Source organism: Juglans regia, chromosome 8, assembly GCF_001411555.2.
Source record: "Juglans regia cultivar Chandler chromosome 8, Walnut 2.0, whole genome shotgun sequence".
In the NCBI taxonomy this organism is placed as follows: Eukaryota; Viridiplantae; Streptophyta; class Magnoliopsida; order Fagales; family Juglandaceae; genus Juglans; species Juglans regia.
This window is the reverse complement of record NC_049908.1, coordinates 23,204,790-23,228,680: the sequence shown is the minus strand read 5'-3', so window position 1 is coordinate 23,228,680 and position 23,891 is coordinate 23,204,790. Positions and strand designations below refer to the sequence as shown.

The window sequence follows — 23,891 nt, the reverse complement described above, 5'->3', positions numbered from 1 at the left end:
AATCCCTTGGGTCAGGCTAAAAGCAAGGCCTAGGTTAGAGCCCAAATACAAGGTCTAGGCAGGGCCAAACAGATTAGGAAGTCTCGGGTCGGAACCTGGGTATGAGATCCGGGTAGGACCATGCTCACGTCAGGAACCTAGTCAGATGATACAGGAGAGCCTTAAGGAAGAAAGAATGTCGCATTCAATGCAAGCCAGGAAAATATGAGGCAATTCACACCGAGCATTAATGGGATAGAAGGAACTCAAAACATAAAGCACGCCGCATTCAATACAAACCAGGGCAAAGCACGCCGCATTCAATGCGAACCAAAGCAAAAAGCGTGCCGCATTTAATGCGACCTAGAGCTCGAACTACATACAGGGAACCTAAACAATTCATAACTCGGCGAGCGAACGGCATAAATATAGCTCGACATGTAGATGACATGAATATATAATCTCCAGCAATGCAACACCCCACTACCATAGAGACTAGGTCAGCAAGTATAAATAAACACTACCTGCAACAAACAAGAAAGTTAACTTTTTACCCCCATCTTCACTATTATTTTCTCTTCATCTCCTACATCAATACTAACTTAAGTATTGGAGGTACAACGGATCCCGAGGTCTCCCTTTTCATTGAGCAGGTGACGATCCGAGCACTATCTGCATAGAGTTGTCCAGGCCTGCGAAACATGACATCAACACCTACTCCAACCAAAACTAGATGATTTATCCTGTAATCAATGGCATTAGTCATCTTTTCTCTTTTATTTTGAGTCCAACAAAATTCTTCGTAGCGCCAATATGTACGCGCATAACTCGGCAAAACGGGCCGCTGCTTCTCCTTTCAGTGTCGAGTAAACTTCACAACACAGCCATTCCGGAAATACCCATTTGCTGCCTATACACTACCCTTTCTCCATCAGCTCCATTGGGACTATTTAAGTTGTCACCATCTCAAGGTATTTTTGCATTTTACATCTTCTTTATTTTGCCTCTATTACTTCCCTTTTTAACATAACTTGCTGGGCTCATTTTTTTCCTCTTTCTGTAATGCTTTGAGTTATTTTAATCCTTTCCCAGATTTTTCTTCAATTTAGATGCACACCTCCTTCTGCTTACTTTGGACTTCTTGATATATGGGCTTGTGCAATGCATCGAAGAGTCTGTAAGCAGATCACATCTGGGCTTGAGAAGCAGACTTGGGAGCATTTCTGAGACGGTTATTTGATTTCTCTGATAAGTTCGAGGTAGGCGTCCCTTCTTGCTTTCCATGTTTGTGTTTCGTCTATCTGCTGTCATTTTCTGAATCCTTTCAGTTTGCTTTTTTTTTTTTTTTTTCTTCTTCTTCTTCTTTTTTTTGGGCTGCAAAAGTGAGCAACAACTGTTTGCCAAAAATACCAGAAAGTTTAGGATTTATAATGCAAGTTCTCGGGGTGAAGATGAGAGATTTCCCATCTTGTTTTGGTGAAAATGGGGTTCAGGTTGCTGATTCTTCCTCGTCCAGCACGAGCAAGGCTGCCCAGAATTTAGTAACTTGTGTCTATCAATGCTGTTTACGAGGTCGGTCTTGCTTGATTACTGTCACATGGAGTAAGAACTTAATGGGCCAATGCCTTGGAATTGGGATCGATGACTCATCAAATCAGTGTCTGTGTAAGGTCGATATTAAACCCTGGTTTTTCTCCAAGAGGAGAGTGTCCAAGAGCTTAGAAAAATATTCTTGTAAAATCGATATATTTTGGGACCTTTCTGCGGCCAAGTTTGGTCCTGGGCCTGAGCCTTTGGAGGGATTTTATGTTGCGTTTGTTGTTGATCGACAAATGGTTCTTCTTCTTGGGGATTTGAGAAAAGAAGCTTTCAAGAAAACTAATGCCAGCCCTGTGCCTTCTAATGCTGTTTTCATTGCCAAGAGAGAGCATATTTATGGCAAGAAAGTGTTTAGTACCAAAGTTCAATTTTGTGACAGTGGTCAAATTCATGATCTTGTGGTCGAATGTGACACTACTGGTGTCAATGATCCATGCCTGATGATCCGCGTAGATAGCAAGCCAGTAATGCAGGTAAAGCAGCTTCGATGGAAGTTCCGGGGGAACCATACCATCTTGGTTGATGGGCTTGCTGTAGAAGTTTTCTGGGATGTTTATAATTGGCTCTTTGGTGCATCACTAGGAAATGCTGTTTTTATGTTCAAGACATGCCTCTCGGCTGAGAAGTTGTGGGCTAGCCAACCCATTTCCAATCCAAATCCATTTCCGTGGTCTTGCTCGCAAAGATTTTCGGGTTCCGAAACACAATGTCTTGGCTTCTCACTGATCTTGTATGCTTGGAAAAATGAATAGAGAAATTTGATAGGATTTTCATAGAATGCTAACAAGCTTTTAGTAAGTGTTGATTTTTATCAACACTTGGTCAATTTGTAATCAGATTACACTAAATTTAATTAAATGTTCATTTGTTTTCTTCCTATGATTTTTCCTCCACATTAGTTTTAGCCATTAGTTGATCAGAGGCAACTTTGTTATTACTTGGCTGTATATCTTTCTTGCAGTGTTAATTTCACTGATTTTGGGAATTTAAGTTAATTAATCATCATAAAAGGCTCCTTTCTGTTACCTGTCAAGTATATTTGGGAAACAATCACTGAGAGCTCCACTCATCAACATTTGTGTGAGATTTCTCTGGCTTAACTGCGAGTACGCTCTTATTTCAAGTCAAAACCAATATTAAAGACCTAGACCAATTCCTGCATTTTCTATTTCATGGAATATAACCATTACTTGGGTTTGATTTCTTTTGTTCCAGGGGCTGAAGACATGATGCTAAGGCTAGAATTTTTCTGCATATGATATACGTTTGGTGTCCATTTAAAGGGTGACAGTCCCAATTTTTCCCTCCCATTTCGTTGGTTTAACTTGTGTTGATACTTCTGTGTGAATTGTCAACTTTTGGATTCCAACAAATCAATTGATGCTGGTATGATGTCCTGATTTCTTTTCATTATATAGTCACTGCTGAAAAAGTAACTGTTATAGCTAATGAACTTGTGTTACGCCTTGTGTGATCCCAAGTTGTCTTGGCCTAGCGATACATGATGCTACCTTTAAGACACTGTATGTTAAGATTCAGACTTCTAATGTTTTTCTACGTATAAATTAAGCATAAACTGCATGTCCCAAATTTCAAGTTTCACTTTGCCATCATCCCACATATGAACAGTTTGGGGTTTAAATGTGTATTCTGACCATTTGAAACATATTATTTTTCTCCCTTCAATGTAGTTAATATGTGTAATGGAAGATAAACACAAAATGAACCATAGTTTTGCTACCTTCAACAAGGTTCATTTCCTATTGGCCTGGGGGCTAGGAACCTGTACCTGCCTACCCAGCCCCCGCTTGGGGCTGGCGGGGTTGCACGTCTGCATTAGGTAGGCAGACGGGCGAGCGCCCACCCATGCACAAAGGTGGGCAAGTACCAGGTTGGGCTTTGGCCCCACCCAGATTTCACCTACCTGATATATATATCTTATATATTAAAGAAAATAAGTTTTATACCAAAACGACGTTTTAGGGTAAATTCTCCCCCACTCCTCACATCTCAAACCCTAGTATATAAGTTTTTCTTCCCCATTTCTGCGTCTTCTACCTCTTTCTCTCATTTCTTCTATTCTTCTTTCTAGGTTTTTCCTTTCTCTCATCTCTTCTCTCTCTTTTCTCTTATCCTCCATCTTCTCTTCTTCTTCTCCTCTTCCTTCAGCCCGGCTTCTCTCTCCATTATCGTGGGTCACGGCCAAGCCACAGTCTACGACGATAAGACCATGGCTCAGTTGTGGGTCTTTGCGACCCAAGACCACGGTCGCTATTGTATATCTATAAGTTAAAGACCCAAGGCTGCGACTGTGGGTTTGTGAGTTTTATGACCCACGGCCGCAGCCATGGGCAAATCTTTATGGCCCATGCCCCGGTGGTGGCCCGTGGGTCTATGCACAGATCTTCAGATCTATGAAAATATGTGCAATTTGTTGGATTTGTGCTATTTTTTTTTTATGTATATGCTACTTTGTTGGACTTTTTTGTGAAAAATGTATTCTCGGACGGTGGTAGTGTCAATCCACTTGCCCAGCAAGTGGATGTGGACGGTCACCCTGCCTGGCTGCGGACAGGGGGCAGGTTGGGTGGCTACCCGCCCTTAGAGGGTTGGTAGCACCCCTAATTTCCTTGCAAAATTTCATGAGAACAATGGTTATTGGTTTTGCAGTCTCTTGAATTTTCATAAGACATTACAAAGGGGGAAAAAAAACAGGAACCGATAAGTCATGGAAAGCATATGATATTTGTTCTTCTTTTCTACCTCAGAATATTAAGCTGAAATTAAGTTCATATATTGAAGAGATCTCCTGTCCCTAGTAACAGTCACAATAGACAAAAGAAGACAAATATGATTCTCAAATACTGTAGGGAATGCAACACATGGCAACTAATCTGTGATGCAAACTTTTGTTGAACAAAGTCAAATGGGGGCTAAATCCAAGACTGCATTCTATTGCGAAAGGCTGTAAATTTACTGAACAAATGCTTGGAATAAAAGAATGAATAGAGAAGGAAAAGTATATGGTTTCCTAGGTCTTGGCTAAAGTAGACCGTGGGGCTCTTTCAGAGTGTCACAGTGGTGGATATAGGGTTGTAGAAAGGAAAAGGGTTGAGAAAATATCAATGTCCTCTTAAAATGCAACTCCTGCACTAGTTCATTCTATGCTAGGTTTTTTGTGGAGATTCAAATAGGTTCGGCTGACAATAGCACATGCCAATAATGCTTATTGGCGCAAGGGGGTGGGGAAGTGGTATAAGTTGTGATTATTTAATCATTATCCTAACGTATCTGCTGAAGAAATGGTCCTTTCAATCTTTATCCCAACTCATAAGAGGCCTTGTGTGAGAATTTGAGCATGTTCATTAAATTTTACACACTGCAAAGTCCGAGCATGTTCATTAAATTTTACACACTGCAAAGTCCTTTTGAGTTTCCTGATTTCTTTCTTTTGGTACTATATACAAACCTAAACACTGTTTTATTCTGTTTTGGTTCTTAATGTAGTTTCAAGCTGTTCACCTATGGCTGTCGATGGCTTTTTTATGTATTTGTCTAATTGCTGACCCCATGAAACTTGTAGGCTCACATGCAGAGACTACAATTACAAAGTCACAATAGATTATGCATTGCTGACTCAATGCATAGATTAGGACTGCACGATCACATGGGAGCTTCATTGAAATTCTCTCTCCAACTTACGGTGGCTAACAGCATTGAAGAACTTACCATGTTAATGGACTTCCCATTGCTGTATGGTTGTGAAGAGATCTCTTTGTTTAAAGGGGATTCTTCTGCTATGTTTCTTAGTGATCAAGCCCGGCTCAAGGTAGCAAGAAGCTTTCACCTTATATGAGAGAGGTCCTCTCTTCTTTAGATTTGACTTATTTCCTATGAACTATTCAGCTTACTGAGGATAATTATGAAGCAAAACGTGGATCTATCATTTCAAACCTCCCGAGTGCGCTGTTATCCTTCTTAATATCTTTTAGAGAACTACTAAGTGTACACAAGCTTTTTACAAAAGGTAAGTTACACACTAACTTGGCAAGTCTTGGTTCAACAAAAAGTTAACTAAAAAACTCAACTGAAAAGAAAAATGACTGACAAATCACTTCTTAAAATCACTTTTTTAGGATTCCTATATGGACGAAGTAATTCTCTTTGTTAACTTCTAGGTTGGCATGTGGGCTTTCTCTCTCTAGTTGTGTTGCGCGCTTTTGTTTTGGTGTATTGCCCATATTTTCAACTCCTTTTGTGTCCATTTTTTCTTCCTGTAGCCTGTCAAGAGATAGAGGGTCAGGAGAATGCCTGTATTTGTAGAAAATGATGCGCACGGTTTGCATTCTAGAAGAGTGGTGAGTAATCTGGAGATTCAATCATCAATGGTCTCTATTTTTCAAATCTTATAGGGTTCCTTTCATGGACAGCCAAGTAAAGTGGTCGAGCAGGCATCCCTTTTACTCAAGATCCATAATTCCAATTTCATTATCAGTAAAAGGTCTGTTTTAGTGCTTATGGTAGTCATTTCATCTTTGACTCCAGAAGAATATTGACCATCCTTTATATAGGCATAAATTGTCCTTGCAATCTATGTATTTAAGAATTGAGGAAAAAAATATTTATTCCTTTGATAGATTTCCTTATGGATCTTTTGTATGGCATAGAAATTAAGAAATGTATTATTTTGTTCTGATAGAATTAGATGAGTCTCTTTGCCAACTGTGAACCCATCCCAGATTCAGGCGATGACATTGCTAGTGTTGTTCTAAAATTTTCTTCTTGTTGAATTTTGTGAGTGCTCAACTGCTCATTGCCTCCTTGTTTCTCTTTTCACTGTGGGTGCAAATCATGGCATAGGTATATATTTGTGTCTACGTGGATCATAATACGTAGGGATATCAATCTCCGCCGCACCTATATATTGTCGTAATCAGATATTATGTTTGGAAATTAGGGCTGTAACGAATCAAGCTGTTCTTACATATCTTCCAAGTCCAAGCTGAACTCAAGTTTATCATGGAACTGGATTACTTGTTCAATTTGTATTCATTTATTTCTCAAGTTTGAGTTTGCTTTCCAACTGTTTGAACCCCTCACTCAGGTAATGTGTTGCTATATAGTCTTGCTTTCAGCATTTCTTGCTACATTAATTATTGCGTCAAGAGCTTAACAGCTTATTGCTGCAAATCGTTGGTATATATTTGGGTTATAATGTTAGTTTTTGTATTTTAGCATAATCAGGTGTAATCAACCCAAGTTGAATTTTTGAAATTCAAGCTCAGCTTGATTCGAGTTAAACTGAACAAAGTGCCTGTTCCAAATCCTTCTTAAAGTAGTAATCAATCTCGATTGGTTATGCTGTTGGGTTGGGAGAAACCAGGACTAGATCTTCATGTGTACTACTACAACGTGCCTGTCTTACCTTAAACTTGAACGATATCTATTGGCTTGATCTGATTATTACTGTTTTCTGTTTCTGTTGTTTGGATGTCTGCAAGGAAAAGAAAGGAAAATTGGCATATTTGGATGTATGGATTCATGAAGAAGGAATGAGAATGATTAAGACGATACCATTTTCTGAAAAGCTGAGAGATTTAATAAAGTTTTGCAGAGTTGTAAATTAAAAGGCAATTTCAGAAAGAAAACACTTGATGTGTTTTCCATTCCCTTGGGTTCCTCACAAAAGTTGGGGAATTAAAGCACCAAAAAAAGACTAAAAAAAGGACATTTTATTGATTCTTTTGATCTGATCATTTCAATTCTTCTGTTGCTAAATCACCAATAACTCTCTCTTAATCAAATTTCACCTCTTGTCCAATAAGCATAAAGGTCTTGCCCTTTAACCCAAATTTATACCATTTAGCCACGCTCATAATGCATGTTCCAAGTCTCTCTCTCTCTCTCTCTCTCTCTCTCTCTCTTCTTTTTAATCATCCTAATGCTGCTAGAAGCTTTCTCAATCCAAATGGAGCTTTGCTATACATCAAGTACTAGTCACATTCACAATTAACACCTAATAATTTTTTCTTTCTTTTTTTATAGGGTGTCGGGTGTGGAATAGTGAATAGTGACTGATAGAAAAATTAATTCTAATTGAAAACAAGTGGCCCAATCACAAGCTTCCATGTGTCAACCTTAATTTCTTAAAAAATAAGTTAAAATTATTTAAAAAAGAAAAAAAGAAAAATAAACTTTTATAATAAAAATGATTTCTGAAATTATAAAAAATTGAAAATTAAATAATAATAATAATAATAAGTCATCTCGTAATTGCCACTAAACTTGCAACCACGAGAGTATGATTATAGCCACCTAACAAGAACATGGCCAGCGATGGGTGGCTGCATAGCCACCAACGGTGTCCACTAGATGACCTTTTTTTTTTTTTAATCAATCTTAAAAATTATTTATTTATTATAAAAACTTATAATAATAAAAAAGCTGTACGATGACCTATTTCTAAATTGTACGGGCATCTATTTCTAAATAACGAGTATATTACATTGTGGTATTTTAAAAACATTGTATATGGACTAAGCCTCGGTTACACAGATTAGATGAGATGGGATGAAAATTAAAAATTGAATAAAATATTGTTAGAATATAATTTTTATTTTGAAAGTTGAAAAAGTTGAATAGTTTATTATATTTTGTGAAAATTTTAAAAAATTGTAATGATTAAATGAAATAACATGAAATGAAATAATTTGAGTTGTGTAACCAAACCAAGCCTAAATCTTAAGTCTATCATAGCACAAGAGGTGTTAGACCGCTTTTGGGTGGCCAGACCATCTATCAAAACATGGGTAGGCTAAATCACCATGCTTTTTAAGGGTGATTCGATCCAATCACCTACTGGCCATGGGGTTAGCTCAAGCCACCATTTGATGGCCACGAGGGTGGTCGAACCACCTCTAGAATGACATTTTAGGTGGTTCGACCACCCCTTTAGATTTTGACGATTGGATGGCCACCAAAAGTGGTGGCCAGTCAACCAATGTAATTTAAAAGAAATTTTAAAAATCTTCTATATATATATATATATATATATATTTAGAATAGTCACCCCTTCCATTTTTAGAAAGAATAGTTATTGATGTGGGAAGAATGATAGCTAGGGTAGGTAGAAGCAATTGATGTGTATGAGGATGGCATCGGTTGGGGTCCTTACCTCAGAGTTAGTCCAAATTGATATCACCAACCATCTTCTTAGAGGGAAGGTGATTAACATTAGGAAAAATGATTATCTTTTAAATATGAAAGGCTTCCCAATTCCTATTTTAAATGTGGTGTGATTAAGCATGGTAAAATAGGTTGTCTAAAGGCTTCCTAGGCCAAGTCTCTGCATGATGGGAATCAAGATCAATATGGCACTTGGTTACATGCATCTATTTAAAAGAATAACTCCAAACTTAGTCATAATTCTAATGAAGAGAATATGCAAAAGGGTGCTCCTTCGACAGAACAAAAGGAAGAAGATGATGATGTGGAAAGACCTTATCACAATTTTGGTAAGAAATCATACCTTCCAAAAAACAAGGCTAAATCAAAGGTTGTTCCTTATAAAGAAGTATTTTTCTCATTTTCATAGTCAACTTATAGTCCTGATATAAATCATTAGTCAACAACTTGAAAATGAAAGTTGAGAAGATTTAGTGGAGCCAATTCGGGAGATAATAAAGGACCCTATTATTCAAAATGAGGAATCAGAGACAGCTTACATGGACACTACGATATTGAGGATCACCCAATTTTAGGAGTGTTAAAAACCTAGAAAAGGTTATTTCCAAATCCTACTGACTTGGCAACTCCTAGTGACACTTCACAATTGGAAGAGTGAAATAGTCTAATAGACCCCGAGCACAAGGACTTAAATTCCAATACCAAATTGAAAGAAGGCCCCAGGATGTTCATGAGAATCATTTGGGCCTTTGTGACACAAAAAAGAAGGCAGGCCAAGCCACTAAATGGAAGAGAATAGCTAGGAGCATTAATAGTCCTAATCAAAAGGGGGGAAAGGAGATAATCCAAACTCGAAAGAAAATGAATACTCAATTGAATGCCTCAGACATGGAGGGGATGGAGATAAACTCTTCTACAAGTAAGCAAATAAGAAAGGAAGAATTTATGCTTCCTGCTTAGGAGTTGATATGGTAGAATTATTGGCAAAGGCTAGTCACGAGCCCCGCCATTACCAATGAATCTCATAAGTTGGAATTGTCGAGGGTTTGAGAACCCTCGAACAGTTCAAATCCTTAGGATTAATACTTCACTACTATTCATTATTTTATTATCATTACTTTTTCACTACTATTCACAAAATATCTGATATCACCTTACTACGCAAACACAACCTTAGTCATTTGACCAAGATAAAGTGCCTAGATTTGTTATTTCTTATTGAAACAAAATGCAATAAGGACATGACTGAGTCTATTAAAAGGAAATTGAAATTTGACTACTGCTTTGTAGTTGACAACCTAGGAAGCAATGGAGGTTTAGCCCTACTTTGGAAACAAGAGGTTGTTGTTGACCTGATAAACTTCTCTAGATGGCACATTAATGTTACAATCACTCATGAACTTAGAGATTTTCAATGGTGATTGACAGGACTTTATGGCCACCCCATTACCTCAAAAAGGAACAGCAGTTGGAGTCTTTTAAAAAAATCTCAAACTTGAGGACTCAATCATTTGGCTCTGTGTAGGGGACTTTAATAAGATTACAAACCACACAAAAAACTGGAGCATCTTTCAGGCCAAGACAAATGGAGGCATTCAGAGAAACCTTGGACTACTGCTCTTTCAGAGAGTTTGGACCAAGGGATTGAAATTTACATGGTCTAATAACATGAAGGGTAGGGACTTCAAAAATGAAAGACCTGATAGAGTTGTGGCCAACTCCTATTGGCATCAGTATTTTAATGATGTTACTTGTTTAGTCCTGGTAGAATAAAATTCAGATCATAGCCCTTACATATTTTCTCCTCATCTCCCAACTCGAGCCTAAGGAGTAATAAGAGAGTTTTCAGATATGACGCTGCTTGGAATCTGGATGAGAACTGTGCCAAAACCATTTCTGAAGCATGGCAACAAACTTGTAATGGAGTTTATACAAATCCAGGCATTACTGAAAGATCAAACAAACGTAGGATGGCTTTCAAAAACTAGAAGTCACATAGCAAGCAAAAGCAAGAAGGGGTTAACAACAAAATTCAGAGAATCGCTCTACTTCAAAACATTGGAGATGGCAGCTATGTTAGCACCATACAACAGCTCCACAAAGAAGTGGATTTAATCCTAGAGGCAGAAGATCTAAAATGGAAACAAAGAGCAAAGTAAAATTGGCCGAGGAATGGAGAGAGGAATACCAAGTTCTATCACATGTATGCAAACCAAAGGAGGTCAACAAACTTTAGCAAAAAAATCTTGGATGACTATGGTGATGTACTTACTGACCAACCAAGGATCGGTGAAATGTTCACAAGTTTTTTCTCAGCTCTCTTTACCACATCTTTTCCTACTAATATTTCTGAATGCTTAGCTGGTTTAGAAGCTCGAGTCATTGCAAATAGGAATGAAACTCTTCTCAAGAATTCTCTAAATTTGAAGTAAAAGAAGTTGTGTTCTAAATGGCCCCATTGAGCTCTCCTGGCCCAGATGGATTCCCACTCAACTTTAACAAACAAATTGGGCCACTGTTGGAGGCGATGTTTGTAAGTTTGTGCTAGATGTTCTCAGGAATGGAAGCTCTTTATAGCAAGTGAATGGTACTTTCATAACTCTCATTCCCAAAGTAAATGAACCAAATAAGGTAACTGAATTCAGACCAATCAGCTTGTGTAATGTGATTTATAAAGTTGTGGCCAAAGTCCTTGCGTCAATTAAAAAAGATCATGCCTGATATTATCTCCTCAAACCAAAGTGTTTTTGTGCCCGGCAGGTTGATCTTAGATAACAATCTTGTGGCATATAAAACCTCGCATTCCATAAACACTCGAATTGCGTGAGTATTCCTCGAAGCTGCCATGGAGAAAATGGGATTTGATCTTACATGGATCACTCTCATAATGAATTGTACCTCTTCTGTCTCTTATTCCATTTTACTCAATGCGGTTCCACAGTAAACTCTCCAATCCACAATGGGTATTAGGTAAGGTGATCCCCTCTCCCCTTATTTCTTCATCATATGTGTTGAGGCTCTTACCTCACTTCTCAATCAATCTAAATTAAAAGGAATTATCACGGGTGTTCCAACTGGCAAGTGCTCTATTTGCATCAACTACCTCCTCTTTGCTGATGATAGCCTTCTGTTTTACAAGGTAAATTCTCTGGAGCGGAGCCGTATGATATACATTCTGGATATCTATGAAAAAGCCTCAGACCAGTAGCTAAACAAAGAAAAGACCTACAGCTTCTTTAGCAGAAATACTCCTTATTCTATCCAATCAAATATTCTGGATATTGCAGGAGTAAAAGCACTGGTTCTTTTGAGAAATATCTTAGTATACCTGTTGTTGTAGTAGATCTAAAGTTGCAGCTTTCAAATCAATTATTGACAAAGCCTTGTCTCGAATGACAAATTGGAAGACTAAAGGGATGCTTGGGGAATGAGATGACGTGAGAAGTTTGTGAATAGTAGTAAGATGAGTTACAAATAATAGTGAGATAGTTTGAGATAAATATTTATTAGGTTTTGGGAAATGAGAGAGAAAAAGTTGAATAAAAAATATTATAAAATTAAAATATTATTATAATATAATTTTTGTTTTGAAATTTGAAAAAGTTGAATTGTTTTTTATTTTTTATTTGAAAAGTTGTAATGATTAGTTTAAAAATGATGAGATTTTCTTTTCCCTATGTCCATATCCCAAAAAATCAATATATTCTTGAAGAAATTTTGGTGGGGATATAATGAAGACTAATCTAAGATACAATGGGTGAAATGGAACCAGTTAGGGCTACCAAAAGACAAAGGAGGATTAGACTTTAGAGATTTCAGAAGTTTTAATCTTACAATGCTTGCAAAACAAAGTTGGAGAATAATGCAAAATCCTGAATCTCTACCTGCTCAACTCTTAATACAAAAATAATTCCCTTCAACTGATTTTATGAATGCTTGTATTGAATATAGGCCATCATTTTTGTGGAGAAGCATACTGGAGGGGAAGAAACTTATGGAGGAAGGACTGACATAGAGAATTGGCAATGGTAGGACAGTTTGAATATGGAAAGATAGATAGATCCACAATCCTAATATTTTTAAGATTCAGTCTCCGATTAAAGGGTTGCATGCTGATTCTAAGGTGGAAGAGTTAATTGATAATGATCTTCATTGGTGGAAGGATGGTCTCATATCTAACTTTTTCAAACAAGAAGTTGAACTAATAAAAAGTATCCATCTTAGCATTGAGGATAGAGAAGATAAGCTGGTATGGAACCATTCTCAAAATGGCATTTTCTCGGTTAAAAGTGCTTATCAACTTCATAGGGAGCTAGCTAACATATATGAAGGGGAAACCTCTCAAGGGAAGTGTTCAAATTTGGAGTGGAGGGCTATATGGAATTGTGAAATCCTTCATATGGGAAGCATGTAAAGATGCTCCCCTCACTCTCTAATTTGTGCAAGAGCAAAGTTTTAATTGCTGAAACATGCCCCATATGTACTAGGTTTTCTGATATAGAAGGACATGCATCATGGAATTGTCTTACCTCTAGAGATGTTTGGAGTCAAAGCTGCAACAAAGTTCAAAAGATGAACCTCCACAGTGAATCCTTCATGGACATATGGACTCAATGGGTACAAAGGTTGACAAAGGAAGAATTAGAAGAGGCAACCACTATTACAAGAGCTATATGGATGAGGAGGAACTCGGTGGTGCATGATAAAGGATTTCTACATCCAAATTTGATCACCAAAAAGGCCAAAGAGGACTTACAAATTTTCAAGGAGTCTCAAAGGAATTTGATCCCTACCAGAAGCACAAATCCTCAACAGGTTTGTTCTTTAAAAAAAACCTCCTCTAGGTATATATAAAGCCAACTGGGATGCAGTTTTAGACAAGGGCTAAAAGAAGAACAAGGATAAGAGTTATTGTGAGGGGCTCAGAAGGACAGTCACTAGCACTCTGAGAGCTAGTAGAGAACTTCATACTACTGCTTTCCCAGCTGAAGTTTATGATGCTATGATGGTTGTTAGATTTTGCAACCAAATGGGTCTTCAAGTACAGATTATCCTTAATGAGATGCTTTCCAAGTGGTCACCAGGTTAAATAAGGAGGCTTGATGATAGAAGTCAATCAGGTTTAATCCTTGCAGATGCAAAAGCCTTACTATAGTCTTTTTTCAAGCTGGTTTGTGCTCCATGCAAAATGAGAAGCAAACTTTGCTACTCATAACTTGGCAAAAGATGCTCTAATCCTGCAAGAGGACCTTGTTAATATTAAGGAAATTCTGGATTGTATTCTTTGGGTTGTTATCAGAGAGATGATGTAATCTTTGATGATTAATAAAAATTCCTTAATTCTTTTGATAAAAAAAATATATCATTAATAAGGTGGCTTGCATAACATGTTGCATTGAAATCCACGTCATTATTCAATTTAAGGAAAGTTGGAACAAAGAAATTAAATTCAAAATTTGAAACTTAAATATATAAAGAAGAAAAATTTTATTAATCATCCTCACACACCATACCATACTTTTTTTTTTTCTCTTACCAAATTTGTGGTATATGAATGATAAGTAGAAAATTTTAATAAGTTTAACAAGAATAAAAAAAATTAAAAAAAAAATGTGTGATGTATAGTGTGTCGAAATGATGAGAAAATATATTTACAACCGTAAATTGTGTAACCGTCACGTAATCGCTTTAAAAAAATGAATAAAACATGAAACCCACATAAAAAATTTTAATTTTTTAATAGTAGACCCTAGTCTTTTCTAAGAATAATTTTACATACAATCGTGAAGTATATAAACGTCGTGTAATCACTTTGAAAAAGAGGAGTTCATTATTAAAAAATTAATTTTTTTATGTAAATCATATATTTTATTTATTTTTTTTTAAACGATTATGGGATGATTTTATAATTCATAATTATAAATATCTTTTTTTTTTCTTTTTAATTAATTATACTATATTTATAAATTTCGTGATTGTAGAATTATTCGAAAAAAAATTAGTAGGAAAACTTTACAAAAGAAAGATAAGAATACTACGGCTTTGACAAATGAGTCCTGCTACAGCCCCGCTCCCTCTCCCGCTCTCGGTCCCGCTCAGTGTAAAATGTAGTGTTTTTTTATTTTATTTTTTTATACATGTATTTTTTAACACTATAAAATATTTTTAAAAAAAATAAAAAAAATTATAATATCACTAAAAAACACTTACTTAATCATTAAGTAAAAAAAAATATATTAAAAAAATAATTTTACACTAAGCGAGACCAAAAGCGAGACCGAGAGTGGTGAGAGTAGCATTATTCTTGACAAATATGAGCTGGCGGACTGTGATAGATTTAAGTATGGGAGCAGTCCCTTTCCGCGCTTCCAGGTGTCATACAGCTGTAATATGCCTCTCCTAAATTACCATAAACCCCGTGGTGGAGTATTTTTATTACCTGACAAGTCTCTGTCCCTCCTCCTTTTGTCCTTGTCAGCAATGAAAACGACGACGTTTGACTTAGTAAACGGCGTCATTTTGAAAGGGCTGCCCCTATCAGTACGGACCAAGAACGGAAAACACTCCCGAGCTGACCGTATTATTCGCCCAACGGTAACTTCTGCGGCACAAAACCAACTAAACGACAAGGGAGTCAAAAGCGTTGATGGGGGGGACGAACTCGTCATTATGTTCAATGGAAGTTGCCTTGTCTGTTGTAAATTCCTGTACTACGTTTTAGGTTGTTTCTGTAGTTTTGTGAGACGTCCAAGCTTGGAGAACGGAAGATTGGAAGGAAAGCCGTGGAGAAAGTAGCAACAGCTGAAGGAGTAAGGATAAGAAGCAACTGCTCGAGAAAGTTTCCATGGGCGAGTCAAGTGACTCAGCTTCCATTCACATTGATATGTTGCCATTTGGAGGGAAGGCAAGTGACCAGAAGCAACAAAGAACTTTTTTTTTTTTTTCCTTTTATTTGTTTGCTTTATCCAATGCAGAGTACCTGTTTTTTTAATCTCTATTCTGTACTGTTTCTCTAATCTATATTTGTTTTGAGTTTATGATTCCCCTTTGTTTGTTTGTTTACTTATTGTTTGTTTTTTTTTTTTTTCTTAATATGATTTTGCAGGAGTTTGTGGTGAAGACAAGCAAAGGTTTAATCTCTGTGTTTGTATGTGGAGACCAAGAAAAGCCTGCTTTGATTACATATCCAGATGTTGCTCTCAATCGTATGCGTTATTATTATTATTATTTTTTTGCTCATTTAAATTGTTATTGCTCTTGGAGGTGTAGTTTTGGTGGGTTTTTGCATTTTTATTGAAAATATTGTCAGTGTGATTGAAGCTTTGATTTACTGAGAAACCGTGCTTAATTCATATGTCTTGAATTTATCTGTAATGGGTCTTGTTGTACACTCCAGACGTCGTGGAAAAGATTGAGTTTTCAATGATTGGGTAGTGTTTTTTACTTTCTGGGATAGTTATTATGCTCTTGTTGTTCAATTCAAATTTGCTAGAACTGAAATTGTTTCCTTAGTTTCTAATCGTTTAATGTTGTTTGGGCGTTCACAGACATATCTTGTTTCCAAGGCCTATTCTTTTGCTCGGATGCAGCTTCTTTGCTGCTTCATAACTTCTGCATTTATCACATTGATGCCCCAGGCCATGAGGTCGGTATCCTCCATGCATTTATTCGGACAAAAGAATCGCATTGCAAATTCTCTCTCGCTGATATTAACAGTCTCTGGCTTTCATTTTTTTAAATGTTGTTGCAGGTAGGAGCTGAAGTCATTTCTCCAGATGCTCCATTGCTTTGCGTCAATGACCTTGCAGACCAGGTAGCTGAAGTTCTTGATTACTTCGGGTATGTTAATCTCGTTCTGTTTTACCAGTTTTAACTTCTTTACTACTATTGGCGGCAATGGGGCTAAAAAGGGAATGGTAGGGCTTTGATTCTCATTGGCTACTGAATGACTTAGGCAATTAATGTGGATTACATTGAGATGTAGTTTGTTCCATCTCTCCTCTTCTTTACCTTACCGGGTTTTCCCCGTTTAGTTTTTTTATCCATTATGTAGGTCCATGATTGCCTTTGCTTTGGAAATGTACACTGATTGTTATCCACTTTTGAATCCTAGCGTTCATTTTTTCTTTCTTGTCCACAAATGCAAAATCTCTCTCAAGTTGTTTAGTCTATTCTTGTGTTGGGATATCACAGAGTTCCAAGTTAAGATTTGTTATGCACAATATTGGCAGACATCAGTTCCATCCAGGAAAAACAAAAAGTGATATCATGAAGGATTCTGTTGAGTTTCCCAATACCTGTAGGTGGAAAAATAGAACTATGGTTGATACTTTAAAAAATATAGAGATTTTCATAATAAGTTGCCTGGAATTTTAGAAAAGGTCAGATGACTCATTTAACCAGGCCAAATAGATCTATTGTGCTCAATATTGGAAAGACACCAGCTCCATTTAAAACGTGTGATACCTTGAAGGATTTTATGAGTTTCCAATGCCGGTAAGAGGAAAAAGAGAACTAGTATAGGTTAATACTTTGGAATCTAGACATTTTCATAATAAGTTACTAGGAATTCCAGAAAAGGGACTCGTTTTACCAGGCTAAAATGTTGCAAATCTAATAACCGTAATGGATTGTACTGATTGCCCAAATTTAGAACTATATGCCAAGGGATTTTCATGATAATATAATAAACTAGGGGGAGTTTGGAAGTTGAAGGGGACAAGATGATGAGTTTTTGCAATTGTTGTGACATCTTGTCAAGTATTCAATTTTAGAACTCTATTTGAAGCCACAGAGGCATTTTTAAAAACAAACTTCTTTCTTCATTTTACCTATCAAAAAAAAAAAAAAAAGACTTCTTCTTCATTTTTCCATAGTTACTAATTTTTCACCATTTTTTTAAGATAAATACTGTGAAATCGTTTTCTTGACTAGAAGTTGTGGTGTTTTAAAAAAACTTCAGATTTACTTGGATGTTTTGTAGGGGAAGCTAACTTCAAACCCCTTAGGTTGAAACTTGATAGATTCAAGAAGAGGATACTTCTCAAAAACCATTTATCTAGTTCTTAGATGCAATTTTCCCTGTGTACATGGGCTATGCCTATTCTTATATAATATTTTACTTATAAAAAGGAAAAAAGTTCTTTTTTTGTATTTTTATCAGTTATTTTGCCTGGTTAACAAAAAGTAAGGCCTACCCCTATTGCTTGTACCCTTAGTTACCTTGGCTCCAATAATTGGTTAATTTCAAACCCAGCAGTTATGCCAGATACCAATTACTCCACTGCTGGCTTGCCATAGTTCTTGACTTTGATGTGTGCATATAGATTAGGACCTCCATGTTGCATTTTGATGATAGATTCTCAATGTATGAGATAGATGCTTGGTTTACAAAACAGTAGATTTGAGAATCTGTCATATATTTTTTATAAGTAAATGATTGTATTAATACGAATAGGCATAGCCCAAGTACACATGGGGGTATACAAGAGGTAACACTTATTTAGGAAGAAGAAATGGAAATAAGAAAATCATGAAAATTGAGGCCATTAAAATCTACGGCTTTGACCCATAGAAATAAATTTCCAGCAAAAAGTAATCTAATCTCCTCCAATGAACACTCCTTGTCTTTTAAAAGTCTAATCATTTTGTTCCTACCATAGGCACCAATGAATACAAATAAGAACCATCTTCCATACAGCTGTGATTTATAGAATACTACCCAGGTTTGTCCAACTGGCCAAAAGCTCGACCACAGTAGCAGGCATAACCCAGGCTAGCTCTAACCTTCTGAAAACATCTTCCCATAACACTCTAGCAACCTCACAATGCAGTACAAGATGATCCTCAGTCTCATCACTTTTCTTGCACATACAACACCAATCCACTATAATCACCCTGCATTTTCCTAAATTATCCATCGTCAAAATCTTATCCAGAGAAGTTGTCCAAACAAAAAATGCTGCCTTGGGAGATGTCTTATTTCTCCAAATCCTTCTCCATGGAAAATGATTGTTCTGCGGTTGTTTAGGGACTTATAGAAAGAGCAAACCAAGAATGTATCTTTTCTAGCAGGTAACCACCACAAAGTGTCAGTTCCTTGAGTATTCGGTCTCATGGAGTACAAGAGTCTGAAAAAAATCGAAAAGCTGCCAACTTCCCAATCTTGGGCCATCCTAGTGAAGCCCACATTCCATTAGACTAAGTCACCAGACATCTGCATGAGGTCAGCCAACGATGCTTCTATATCACATGCAATCTTGAAAACTATAGGGAATGAGTCCTTAAGGGCGCTATCTCTAGAATCTAATTCTAGAACCATCTCCCATCACAATTCTAGTGTAGTGAGCAAAAGTCCCCCACCCTCTTCTGATGTGCTGCCATATTCCCACTCCATAAACCCCATGAACCTCCCTAGTGCTCCATCCCCTCCCCCCAAAACCTTCATACTTTAAGTTAATCACCAACTTCCATAAAACTTCTTGTTCCATATTATACCTTCATAACCATTTCCCAAGTAGAGCCCGATTGAATACCCTCATATTTCTAATTCTCAGCCCACCAGAAGAGATTGGAGAGTATACCTTCTCCAACTTGACCAAATGGAATTTGAATTCATCCCCCAACCCACTCCAAAGTAAGTCACGATGGAGTTTCTCAATTTGGATCGTCACACTTGCTGGAATTGGGAACAAAGATAAGAAAAAAGTTGGTAAATTGGATAGAGTGCTCTTCCAACCTGCCAATCTATGTTCAATCTCTTCAATTACTACATCCCAAATAGATTTAGCCTTGGAAGCGGCCCCCAAAGGAAGACCAAGGTTACTCATGGGAAAAGAGGAGATCTTACATCCAAGAGTGTTAAGCCAATAGCCGAATGTTGCGTACATTACCAACTGGTACCAAATTTGACTTAGATAAATTCATTTTCAAACCAGATACAGCTTCAAAGCAAAGCAGAAGTGCCCTTAACGCCCGAATCTGATTTTGTTCTGCTCACAAAATATCAAAGTATCATTTGTGAACAACAAATGAGAAATGTTAAGAGTACTTGATTGGTGTCACCAACCAAAATCTAGCCAAAAAGCCATGGTTGACCATACCAGAAATCTCGCCGTCGATATGCAGCACCTAATCCAAGAGCACCACCTCTTCGGTTCCATTATATTTGGGGGACACTAAGCTGTGTAACCCCAGTAACAGCCAAATACTTTGGTGCCGTCTTTTTCCTTTATCCTATTTTTTACTAATTTAGGTGCTTTAGATCAGCTAGTAATGAAAAATTGTTACGTGAGAGTTACTTGTAGTGCATTTGCACTTAGTGTTTCTTGTTTTTAAATTTACCACATTATTATTAATCAGGGATTAGATTTTCATGTTTATATATTTTTCTTTATATAGTCAAGGAACATGCATATTTGCTTTGCATTTGGTTCTCTTAAGGGGCTGAATATCCTCCTCAAACACATTTTAAGCTAGCTATGCGTATATATTTCTTCTGCTGTTACTTGTCACAAAGAAAAAAAAGATATCTCTTCAGCTGTTGTCAGTTGCAGTTTTTCTTAAGCACTTTTTTATGATATTTCTACTTCAGGCTGAAGGAAGTTATGTGCGTAGGTGTAACAGCTGGTGCTTACATTCTTACCCTCTTTGCAGTAAGTTGGCCAAAGTCAGCTGCCCTTTATTTGTCATTATTTTCTTATTTTTTAAGTCGCTTTTTTTGTCAATTTCGCAGATGAAATACACAGAGCGAGTACTTGGGTTGATTCTTGTGTCCCCAATTTGTAAAGCACCCTCATGGACTGAGTGGCTTTACAATAAGGTTCTGATCTCCACGAATAAGTCAATGGCACTTGTAAATGTGAAAAAATAATATGTGGCAGCAGTCACAGTGCATCACTAATTTGAATTAGTGCAATTAATGTAATGAAGGCACTGTTAGGTGTCAGTATCCAAAATGGAGCAGAGATGATTTTCAATGTCATGTATCAGTATCTAACATGGACACCAAGATGAGTGCAATAGAACAGTGTATATCAATGTAATTTTTTACGGTCCACTTGTTTGCAAGTGACCTGACATAACAAATGGGCAGGAGGGGGTCCTTGTTTGTAACTGCACCTTTTTATACCTTCAGTGGGCTGCACTCATTGTCCAAAGTCCTAACACTCCTCAGAACTAAACTCTTCTTGGTGGATCCTACCTAGGAAAGTGATTATTATTCATAGTTCAGTCCCCCATGTTGTTGCTTTCTTCATACAAAAAGTAGAACCATTTGATAACTGACTTGTTAAGAATGCCAGTTCAATCCTAACATTACACATGAAGGATTGAACTTACACCAGCGTTAAGACCTTTTTATCTTTCTTTTTTTCTTTTATCAAATGATGTTTATGGAAGGGGGAAAAACAAAATTAAACTAATTACAGACTCGTTGATTGTGAGATTTGTGTAAATTGTATGGATTTCTCTATCGCAGGTATTGCTGAATCTGTTATACTTTTATGGCATGTGTGGTGTCCTGAAGGAGTGCCTCCTCCAGCGTTACTTTAGTAAGGTACTTCAAACTACCTTACTTTTCAGACTCTCTGCTCTTGATATATGTTATAATTCTTCTATATATCTACTAGTCCAAAAATGATAACTCTCATATATTTCCGTATTACTTGTCAAAAAAAAAAAAAATCTCCTGTCTTATAGGAACTTAGGAGTGGCTTGCATGGTGCAGAATCTGACATAATACACACTTTCAGAAGGGTATGGAAATCTCAGTTTCGATAATTTCTTGCTAATTGCATTGATTTAAATAATAATATCGACAGAGTGATGACTCTACATCAATTAAACCTTGTTGATTCTTCTTCTTTTTTTTTTTTTTCTTTTTTTTTCGGTTTATTTGAGATGTGCTTACAGTTACTGGATGAAAGGCAAAGTTTGAATGTCATGCGTTTCCTTGAAGCAATTAACACGTAAGATCTTGTCTGTTCCATAGACGTGCTTTATCAGATATGTTTTCCATTTTTCAAGCTTCTGGTTCCATGTAATTTGACTGGCTATAACCCATAAAGGTTCGAACCTGTTATTGCAGTTTTTCTTGTGGTGCCTAATTGAATTTGGTATCCTATGCTTATAGTTGAAACGAGAATCAACCTTGCTGGTACCTATGCATTTCACATTATAAAACTTTAGCTGAAATTGATACTTGTTTTGAAACAAGTGTGCGCATATATGCCTTAAGGCAGCTTGTCATGAGACAGTGATGGTACGGTTCAGTAGATCGGTAAGGAACAGACAAAATTTAGTAGTGCTGGCATGTTGTTGAAGCCATTCAAAATTCCAGAGAATTCTCATATTCTATTATTCTGTATGAATGCCTCTTGTGTGTTGCTCATACAGTCTATCTGCAGGAGGCATGACCTTACAGATGGATTGAAGAAGTTGCAATGTAAGACACTTATATTTGTAGGAGAAAGTAGTGAATTTCACGCTGAAGCTGTGTATATGAGTGGTAAAATGGGCAGAAAAAGCTGTGCTCTTGTTGAGGTAGCATGCTTTTCTCATCGCTTTCCCCTTTCTCAATATGTTAACCCGATTTAATTCCCATTGAAAGAAAGAGAATAACATGCATCTATGGTCTAATAGCACCTCTCATGGAGAAGAAAAAAGAAAAAGAAAAAAACAATGACACCTTGGCCTCTTGAACAGTTTCTGTAGTTGATAGATATCCAATGAGATGATCAACCATCTGATTCAAGTGTAAATTCATATTGAAGTGTAAATACAAAAATATTGATGATCTTCAACTTTCTTCTTTTGTGGTCTCTGTTGTTGAATCAGCAGGCCAGAAAAAAATTAAAAAATAAAATCAAAATAAAAATAAAATGTTAACAATTTAGAATCAATGATTTAAGGAACTCATGTTTATTTTTGTATATATTCCACCATCTTGCTTTTGAATGGCGTTGACTTAGAACTAGATGACTGCATGTGTATCGTATGTCATTATTCTACTTCTCACATTCTGTCAAGTGTAATGAGTTCTTGTATAATGATCCTATTTGTGTGCTTGATAGGTTCAAGCTTGTGGCTCGCTTGTGACAGAAGAACATCCATATGCTATGCTAATTCCTATTGAGTTCTTCTTGATGGGGCTCGGTTACTACAGACGACGACATTTTGCCTCCTCATCAAATAATGGCTCGAACCCAACTAGCCCTTCAAGCCATTCATGCATAGCACCAGAACTTCTCTCTTCAGAGAGTCTTGGGGTCAAGCTTAAACCCATCAAAACCCGAGTAGATATTGAAGTTTGATGTAATTTGAAGTGTGTATTCATTACTTGTGTCTCCTGTGAAGCAATTTTCTATAGGGGGCAGTGGTGTCTTAGCTTCACACACAATACAAGCACATATATGTAGCCATCACATATTTGTAATTTCTTCAGGATAGCATATTCTTTGATTGTGTTGGTTGGGTTAGGAAATTGTTGATCTTGACTGAGTGAACTTATGTTATTTTCAAACTCGGTTGTAGATAAAATAGGAGGCTATGATTCAGATGGAAGGTAGAATTAGAATTATTCTTTGTGAAAAGATATTTTGTCTGTAATCATTCATTCATCTTGTACACAAGACTATGTAATTCTAGGATAAAATTATGTTTTGATACTTGAGGTATTATGTCTGAACTGGAAATGTGTCCTTATAGGGTAGTGATTTTAGCTTTTGTTACAGCTCCTTCCTGATTTGAACTTTTATATTATATGACCATTCATGTGTGCTTTTATTTAGAGCAAAATTATTCGTTTCAAAGCAGATGGACCATTGCCTACAAAAGAAAAAAAGAAGAAAAAGAAAGCAGATGGGGCCATTTGCATGATATCAGTTCGGATGCTTTATATTATCTTTCTTTTAAGGTCCCAGGGGTCAGGACCATCTACTTTCATTTTTATTTCACTAATAGATAAGTGAAAGAGCATTGCTATTCATAAGCCCATACACCACACATCAAAATTTTTTTATTTTTTTAAAAAAATTTTAAAGTTTTTTTGGTTTTATTATTTTTAAAATAATTAAATTATTCTACTCATAATCCATATACTACACATTTGATAAGAGAATAAAATTAAA

At 36.6% G+C, this 23,891-nt stretch overlaps 2 protein-coding genes across 10 annotated transcripts; both read left to right on the top strand.

Annotated features, from left to right (window-relative positions):
• The first annotated feature begins 748 nt into the window (after nt 1-748).
• LOC108980299 lies at nt 749-6,118 on the top strand. Of its 6 annotated transcripts, XR_004802192.1 has the most exons (4): nt 979-1,238; nt 2,794-2,862; nt 5,162-5,407; nt 5,859-6,118. XR_004802192.1 is itself a non-coding variant. In XM_035692978.1 (3 exons), exon 3 carries the CDS (start codon nt 1,410-1,412, stop codon nt 2,328-2,330), a length of 921 nt encoding a protein of 306 aa, XP_035548871.1. In that variant the 5' UTR covers nt 763-950; nt 1,152-1,238; nt 1,363-1,409; the 3' UTR covers nt 2,331-2,457. The 6 variants fall into 6 exon arrangements, 3 of the variants coding, with proteins under 3 accessions (XP_035548871.1, XP_018806708.1, XP_018806707.1); XR_004802193.1 differs by lacking the exons at nt 5,162-5,407; nt 5,859-6,118 and adding an exon at nt 749-950 and having other exon boundaries at nt 1,089-1,238; nt 2,794-3,316; XM_035692978.1 differs by lacking the exons at nt 2,794-2,862; nt 5,162-5,407; nt 5,859-6,118 and adding exons at nt 763-950; nt 1,363-2,457 and having other exon boundaries at nt 1,152-1,238.
• A 9,265-nt stretch (nt 6,119-15,383) lies between these two features.
• On the top strand, nt 15,384-23,494 carry LOC109014980 (protein NDL2-like). 4 transcript variants are annotated; one of them, XR_004802174.1, is made up of 11 exons: nt 15,384-15,667; nt 15,869-15,968; nt 16,311-16,408; nt 16,514-16,602; nt 20,357-20,417; nt 20,498-20,584; nt 21,242-21,319; nt 21,463-21,519; nt 21,676-21,731; nt 21,851-22,042; nt 22,170-22,260. XR_004802174.1 is itself a non-coding variant. In XM_018997473.2 (11 exons), exons 1-11 carry the CDS (start codon nt 15,608-15,610, stop codon nt 23,073-23,075), a joined length of 1,062 nt encoding a protein of 353 aa, XP_018853018.1. In that variant the 5' UTR covers nt 15,385-15,607; the 3' UTR covers nt 23,076-23,494. The 4 variants fall into 4 exon arrangements, 3 of the variants coding, with proteins under 3 accessions (XP_035548769.1, XP_018853018.1, XP_035548767.1); XM_018997473.2 differs by lacking the exon at nt 21,851-22,042 and adding an exon at nt 22,836-23,494 and having other exon boundaries at nt 15,385-15,667; nt 22,170-22,305; XM_035692876.1 differs by lacking the exon at nt 22,170-22,260 and having other exon boundaries at nt 21,851-22,141.
• Nucleotides 23,495-23,891: the final 397 nt, after the last annotated feature.

Excerpts from the sequence above, each read along its gene's own strand:
- LOC109014980 (XM_018997473.2), top strand. The coding sequence starts at position 15,608 with ATGGGCGAGTCAAGTGACTCAGCTTCCATTCACATTGATATGTTGCCA. Across the intron at positions 16,409-16,513 it reads TTGATGCCCCAGGCCATGAG|GTAGGAGCTGAAGTCATTTC; the intron begins GTCGGTATCCTC and ends ATGTTGTTGCAG. Across the intron at positions 22,306-22,835 it reads AAAGCTGTGCTCTTGTTGAG|GTTCAAGCTTGTGGCTCGCT; the intron begins GTAGCATGCTTT and ends TGTGCTTGATAG.
- LOC108980299 (XM_035692978.1), top strand. The coding sequence starts at position 1,410 with ATGCAAGTTCTCGGGGTGAAGATGAGAGATTTCCCATCTTGTTTTGGT.